General features: G+C 31.8%; 1 protein-coding gene across 1 annotated transcript in view; it reads left to right on the forward strand.

Annotated features, from left to right (window-relative positions):
* The window catches only part of LOC106457894 (tyrosine-protein phosphatase 10D-like), a gene marked incomplete at its 5' end in the record, with an annotated part of 116,982 nt that overhangs the window by 48,753 nt on the left and 59,854 nt on the right, over nt 1–8,375 (forward strand). Inside the window, 2 exons of the mRNA XM_022383962.1 lie at nt 604–853; nt 6,304–6,585. Of these exons, the coding sequence (XP_022239670.1) occupies nt 604–853; nt 6,304–6,585 (532 nt within the window). The remainder of the gene's footprint in view (nt 1–603; nt 854–6,303; nt 6,586–8,375) is intronic.

Below are 8,375 nucleotides of genomic sequence, written 5' to 3' on the forward strand. Positions count from 1 at the left end.
AATATATATATATATATATATATTATGTTATTCTATTTTATACTTATTCTACATAGCACATCCATAAAAAGTATGATTCACGCAAGATTATAAAGAAAGAGTGACACTTCAGTGCAATAGATGGGTTTATTTCCCTTCACAGAGAAGGACCGGTGTCCGTTAAAACGGGCACCGTTTATTTTAATGGGAGTGGAAACGTTAATTGCAATGCCTTAATAATATTGAACAATTTTATATAAACAATCTATCCGTCATTGTTGATTTTACTCCGCGGAACCCTTTGAAACTCTTAGCAGAACTGTGGGGCTCCGCAGAACACAGTTTATGAGCCACTATGCTACATAGAACTACGTGTTTTCTGAAACTATTCTTTAATTTGAATGAGTGTTTATGACTTAAAAAATCGAAAGTTAAACATGCTAACATGAATCTAGATCCCTAATTTATATTGTCCAATATATAAAGAAAACGTAAAAATAGATATTGTAAGTAATGCTCAATAATAGAGAGTAATTTGCACACTTTCTTATACTCATTAAGAATTATTTTTGTGTTTTTAATTATCATCATTTCAATCTAAGTTTATTTATAATATCATTTCAGCCATGTGTAACAGTGGAGATTGAATTGACTTTCCCTCTGAATGTTGGTGAACTTGAAGATGGATTGTTCCGGTTAGATTATTTGCCACATCGAGGTTATCCTGCTCCAAACATCACATTTAGTGCCAAAGAGGCTGCTAATGGAATTGTAATCGCTAATGCATTATCTGGGACAGAATATATATTTTACTTGTATTATACCAATGCTTCTTTGATCAACCGGTTGTATTGGTCATCCACTATAGCAACAGGTACATTATATTTTAGATAAAGTTTTACTCAAAAATGTTTGATATATATTTTTCGTTTTTGAAGCTTTTTGTTAATTTTTAGCTTATTATCATTTAATGACTGTGTGATTTTTGAATTAGTATTTGTAAAATATATAACTTTTTTTAACTGAGGTGATGTATGTACATAGAGATCCAGTGGTTTAATCTTAAATAATAAGGTAATGAAAAATTACATATTTTATTGATTTGACCAAATGCATATGTTAACAGTCTACACTACAGTTGTTACCGTACTTCTCCTGTTTTAGGGTAGTGATGATTTTTGTGTCCTTTTGGTCAGGAGAAAGTAAACTTTTGAACTGCAACACTTTTGACACGCTATAAAACGTATATTAAACTGTATTTAATTTAGAAGTAATGCATATTTGATATTGTGATGCTACCCTGTCAGCTATGTTCGTGTGTGTCTGTACACCAAATACTTATAGATATCACGCATGAAAGAATTTGAAAGGGAAAAAAGTGGGGCCCATTACACTCATATGATTCACTATGATGAAAGTAGTTTAACTTAAAAACAATACACACAAATATATATATATATATATATTTATATAATATTAGAAGTAATTATGGAAATGCAGAGGTGATACATACAGAAATCACACACAATGAATAAGTAATTGCAACTAGATGGTCAGTTTTTGTCATTAATATCGTAAACTGTTTCAGAAAATACAAAGAAAATATTTTAATCTGCTTAATGCACTAGTGTTTTGTATCTGCCTTATACATAGTAATATACCTTATTTTTATGCTACCATACGTTTATTAATGTATGGTTGTGAAACATTGTTCTAAATGTCCAGTATTACTTCTTAATAGTCAGCCACGTTTTTTGGCTGTCGATTGACCTTCTCAGTTTCCACATTAGCCCATACAGCCATAATAATATTACTATCAGGACTTTCTATAAGCCAGGCCATGCTGCGAATGTTCCATGGGCTCTTTTACCTCCAGATATTGTTTCATAAGATTTTCTGTTTGCTTGGGATAACTGTCTTGCTGGAAGATGAATCTCTTTCCAACAGGCTTTGTTTCTAAGAGAATTAGATGTACATTTCAGCAGTTATGGTGCCATCAGTTTTGTGTAGACCTTATACACCAATAGATGAGAAGCAATCCACACCTGTATTGTTCACTGTATATGTTGTACAGCGACCATGATATCGTTCTGCTCTCTACCATCGAACAAATTATTATTCGTTGATGCAAACAATTTGCATTTGAATTCATTTCTAAGAAACGCCCTTCTATTTTGGTGATCTCATTATTTGAAGTCTGGTGCCCATTTCAGCTTTGGCTATCTCCCCTGAGTAGTATTGTTCGAACAGTTACACATCACTGAGGCCACTTTGTGTTATGAGTATATTGCTGTTCAGGAAATAGAATTCGCTCCATTACTTATAGCTAGGCCATTGTCATTGTATTACATAAAGAACATACCCTGAGTTACTTAACATCACTTTTCAAAAGTCTGATCTTTCATTTCGGCCACTTCTATTATCAACAGTTGCACATACGCTCTCCAGAATTTCCATACAACCGCTAATTTAATATGATATTTTGTTTTGATCTGTTACATAGAGTAGTCTTCATCAGCTTAAACTTCGATTTCTACTTGTTTGTGATATAGCATATCTTTCCTGTGTGCCATGAATTCATTTACCACACTACTGCTGGAAATAGTATACCTATACTTTTATAGGCTTTATGCTGATGTGATAATGTAAGATTAATTGCATGCATGACTGCTAATCACAATGTAAGCTTCTAACAAGTGACTGTAATCTGGTGTAGTTCATTTTCATATAATGCAAGAGAACAAGCCCATAATATTTTATACCTCTTTTATTCACTGTTAGCATAATTATTTCTAGTAGTGTATCTGTATATTTATTGAAACGGCCATAATCTGACTAGCACTATACCATTACTCTGTTGTGTTGTCAGTTCTGAGAACTTGAAAATTCCTTATTCAGTATTCCATCTTTAGTTGCCACACTCTTATGGAAACTTATCAATAATATTTATATTTTGCTCGCAAGTAGATAATAGGTTGCGATTAAAATACTGATAGTCATTTTCAGACATTATTCTAATCATTACCTGTGATATATTTAATTATTGGTATGTGTGAACTGGACTCGAAATTAATAGCTATATAAAACACCCCCCTAACCTAACTAATGAATAAAAAAGTGAGAACAAAGCAGCCGAAAATATAGTAACAAAAATCAATAAACGTTCGACAGTCGAGAAATGAAACAAAATACATAACTTAAAAGATCAAACTCACATGAGGAGCTCTGTTTCTTGCTTTTATTGTTAAAGACAAAGCTACACAATTTGCTATCTGTACTGTGCCCCCCGCTGAAAGCAAACCGGGGATTTTTATTGTTAAAACCTCACAAGCTTAGTGCTAAGCCTTACATAAGGAAGATGAGTATTTGTATTTAAGGGAATTACACATATGACAAATTAAGTATAAGATAAAGTTCCCAAACTTATGTTGCTAGAGAAACTTGCCATAATGGTTATATACTTTAAAAGAACTTTATCACTAAACTAGATAAGAATATTAGTAATTTCAATAGTAAAAAATGGGAAAAAATATTAAGACAACTGTATGAAGAAAATTGTTCACCAACTGTATTGCCAACCCATTACCAGAGTAAAGAGGAAAGTTTAGAGTTGTTCGAAACTTCAGTTCGACCTCTGGTTGTCGTGATATAGAGTTTGTTATTATGTTAGCTTACATGTTTTTATTTCAGAGTTCACTTACCCGACTGTTAAATTTAGTTGGAACACTGAATAACCTCAAACTTTCTTTTGGCATGAACGAGTATAAATATGTACGCAAATCTAAAAACAAGTGCAAGACGCATTTTGTTGGATGAACCAGAAATGTGGTTACATGGACTGATAACCTGTGAGAAAATCTAATAAGTTTAAGCAATGACCAAAACTGTCTTATCGTGAGCAATGACTAAGACTTTGCTTTATCTGTTGGGTCTGTGGGTTACCAGGAAAATTCTGCAAGTAATCTTGTTCACATCATTTTCCGTGAAATGAAAAACGTAACATCGCATTATCAGTACAAAATTGGAAACATAATATCACACGTTATGTCAATATTAAAAACATAATATGTGCTTTGTTTAGCCTTGAGAGTAAATATTATTTCTCGCTTCCAATAAATGATAATACTCTTTTTATCCCTTGCTACATATCTGATTAGATATGAGAGAAAGTTTATATTCATTGTTAAGCACAAAAGTATACAATAGGCTGTAATCTGCCCACCGTGGGTATCGAAACTCGATTTTAACGTTATAAGCCGTCAGACTTACCACTGACCTACCGTGGGAGGAGGTGGGAGCGATTTCGAATGTGTCTAATTTATCGAGTTGAAACTGAATATAATATAATTAAGAATTTAAGTTAATGGATATTTTCAAATTATGAGTTATTACTTTAAAATATAATACAATTCTAATGTTCAGTAGTGATAATTTTTTAAGGTCATTGTTTTTGTGTTAATAATAACTATATTTGTAATTCTACAAAATACGTTAGTTAATAAGTTAGAAACGGAAGAACATTTCTGTTTATTGAGTAGAGACTGACAATCAATCATTCATATAGCAGTGAATGCCTTTAACTATTTTCTGCTCATTACCATGTGTACTTGTTTTGAACTGAAAAGCCAGATAAAGATTATCTATTCATTTTTCAGTTTCTTTCTTGTATATTTCTTAACTCTATTTACATTTACTATATTTTATTTTCCATAATTTATAAGTAAAATTGACTTAGTTTTACTGTGGAAAGGAAAACATTTAGCATTGAATTGTAGACAACATGCAGGAACATCACAGTATCAAAGGGCCCCCCAGTGGCACAGCGGTATGTCTGCGGACTTACAACGGTAGAAACTGGGTTTCGATACCGTGGTGGGCAGAGCACAGAGAACCCATTGTGTAGCTATGTGCTTAATTGCAAACAAACAAACAGTATCATATGTAATAATATTGAATTGTTTGTTATTCTGGATTATTCAGTATACATTTACTATACAATTCATTCTTTAGTTTCCAGCTGGATTTACCCAGAATATTACATATGTGTCTCGTTAAGGCAATGCTGCCCAGCGATCAATATCACGTTGCATGATACTATATTTACATTTTTATTAACCTGCATTGTTTTCTACAGTGAAATTAGTTACATATGAAGATTTTAAATTCAATTTTCCCTTACTCTTTAGACTAAGGAGCTACCACTTGTAGCAGATGATATTATTTCTTTAATCGTGACACCAGCATGATGCTTTCATCCCTTATTTCGTCATTTATTCATTAAGTATAAGTGTTTCTCTATCACATAACCATTTTAAGATCCACTTGTATTGCTTCAAAAACGTTAGGAGTACAAACGTCTCTAGAACATCTAGAACAAACTTTTGGAAAGACTCCAGACACCGCCTGCATGATGTTTTCTTAGCTTGTATTTTATTTAGTTTTTTCTGGTGAAATATTTCGATTCTGATTTCAAGTGTTGTTATCAGGTTATTGTATAATGAGTTTGTTGACATCGTTGTCCAACTAGATCAAATGTAGATTTTCTGAGATAGGTAGCTATAAGTTGAATGTTTTTTGGGGCGTTTATTTTGGTGGAATTGGCATGATAAACTGGAAAGAATATCAGGAAACTTTTCTGTCTTCTTCCATTTATATTTGATGATTATAGTTTGTGCCAAGTTTGTTTTATTGAGGGCATCAAAATAAATTGGTATCACTAATTAATTTAATTATCAAACTGTTTTCAACGATATAACGGACTAAATTATTATATGTGTCCCAGACTGTCAAACACCAAGTACTAATTACTATGTAGAATCATCCAACTTCACTGTCACTATCAATCTCTAAACGAAAGTTGTATTAAAGATATGTTTGAGAAGTAAGAAATAAAAACCTAACCAACCTTTATTTTATTTTTTATATATGATAAATATGAATGTATCCTTATATTTCGTTGCGAACAAATGGAAACGTCAATGATGAGAGGGTTTTTATAGCAAAGCCACATTGTACATTGGGCTACATGCTGTATCCACCGTGAGGAATCGAACCCCGGATTTTAGCGTTGCACGTCCGTGTACTTACCGCTATCCCACCGGGAGACTATTCAGGTAGTAGAGGGAAGTCCACTCTTGATGAATTTTCGTTTATCCACATTTCGAGTTAATTCCTTCACCTTTCCTGTAGTTTTCTTTTCGTGGATGTTTTATTATATTTTTTTTGGTTTATTTATTTATATAATATAAAATACTAGAATATAGAATAATTTGAAGAGCTATGATATCGACTGTATAACATGAAATGCATTTTGCTTTTTTTCAGAGCCTGATCCTCCCACCAATTTATTAATTAAACCACTTTCAAGCAAAATAGTGGATATATTCTGGAATCCACCAGCAAGAGGAAAATATACTGGTTATCAGCTCTCAATTATCTCAGCATCCGAACAAGATAGTATTGCGATACGAAATATTCAGGTTGACAAGAAATCTACGTCATACAAGATACGAGGTCTTACCCCTGGTGGTACATATGAAATTCGACTTTATTCTGTGTTCAAGAATAAAGAATCCTCGGTTTTTGTGGCTGCAAACTTTACAACAAGTATGTGCAAATAATAAACAGTTGTATCATTAAGATCCAAAGTAAAGTGTATATCTATGTGTGAAGCACAGATTTATTTGATAAAATACAATCAATACTAAAGAAACATAATTTAATATATGTATATATCCATTTCATTTTCTTTTTTGATAAATTTACGGTGATAAAATACGCTATGAAGAGTATGCTGGCTAATGTGTGAAACAAATCCACCTTTTTACGATGGGGAATTGTTAAATTATATTGTTCGCTTATCCATAATAATTCAAATACTGGTAATGAACTTAAATTATTCAGGACTTTTTACATATTTAAATATTTATGGAATTACAGCATTATAATGGATCTATACTTATTCAACAGCAGATGTATTACTCACATATATATGAAAATAAATTCGTATATTTATTTAGGTTTTGATTCTGAAGGCAATAACTACTGTAACAACATTGAAATTTATATGATTGTTTTGCGTTTTACAATAACGTAAGTAGCAAATTCAAGTTTGTTTACATCTCAAGACGAAATAAGTGAAGAATAACGCGTTTGGGGTCCCTTTCAACTTTGAAAATCAAGTCTCAAAATATTTAGTTTTCATTTTTCTGGTAACTGTGAAATGTTATGAGAAATTATAAAATAATATTGGCAGTTCTCCAATATCCATAAACTTTGTGGTCAAAATAATGTAAACTGTAGATTTATTTATATTTTTCACACATTTATTTTAATTTATTCATTTCGTATATAAAATCGATAGCGTATGAACTTTTAAAAGAGTTATTCTGTATATAATGAGTAGAGTTTCAAAGAATCTGTTGTCTATCACCCTCAGGCCCCACTGACGAGTTGTGGTATTGACGAAAGGCCTCTTGGGCAGTGAATTGTGGGAGATAAGAGATATAGCTAAAAGTAAAATATTCATTTTACAAACCTGTGATTTTGTATCCGAAATAAACAAATTAAGAGAAAAGGTGGGGAGGGGGAAACTTCTTCAGTTGTCGTGTTTTTTAACACAAATTTTAGGCCTGTTGGTTTATAATGCTTCGCCAGCTTTCGATTTTTAAACTGTAACGTATAATTGATTCTGTTCTATAGAAGATAATAAATGCTCATATATTTCCATTTTTTGTTTAAAAAGGTTATCAAATTCAAACTTATAAGATTGGTTTTCAGGTTGGTATCTTGATATCCAAGTTGGGGTTGGAAAATGATCCTTTGTGCTAACTCTTTCATCAAGAAAGTTAGTTACAAGTGATATTGATAATGGGAATTTTTTTTTTCAGTCTACATCGAATTGCTAAGTATTTAACTAAATAACACTAACAAGGACATAAGTTTATCATGATGTAATTGAATGTTTGGTTGCACTCAAAATATAATGAAATTACAAATTTCCAATAACAAAAAACGTATATATCATATGTTACAGATTTCTTTTCAATTTCAGCAAAGGTAAGAAAAAAGGGAGAATCTGTGACGTAGAGGTCAAATGTTTTCTTTCTAACATTATTCAAATACCTAAGTTATCTTAGCCTTTATGTTAGTTTATTGGTGATTGAAAACGACTTAAATACCCCACTAACAAAATAACATCAGATATGTACGTTGGTATTTTCCCTAACATGCAGCCTAGATTCTGATAGTGCAGTTACACAATATTTTAATGGGGAAATTATAATGTTGAATTTTTGTTTGGATATATATATATATAGCTTGCAACCATTTATTTTGACCATAACATAAACGTCTATCATACATGATACTGTTACGTCTCTGTCTCTGCTTGTCTG

This window comes from Limulus polyphemus, unplaced genomic scaffold (assembly GCF_000517525.1).
Source record: "Limulus polyphemus unplaced genomic scaffold, Limulus_polyphemus-2.1.2 Scaffold388, whole genome shotgun sequence".
NCBI classification, from domain to species: domain Eukaryota; kingdom Metazoa; phylum Arthropoda; class Merostomata; order Xiphosura; family Limulidae; genus Limulus; species Limulus polyphemus.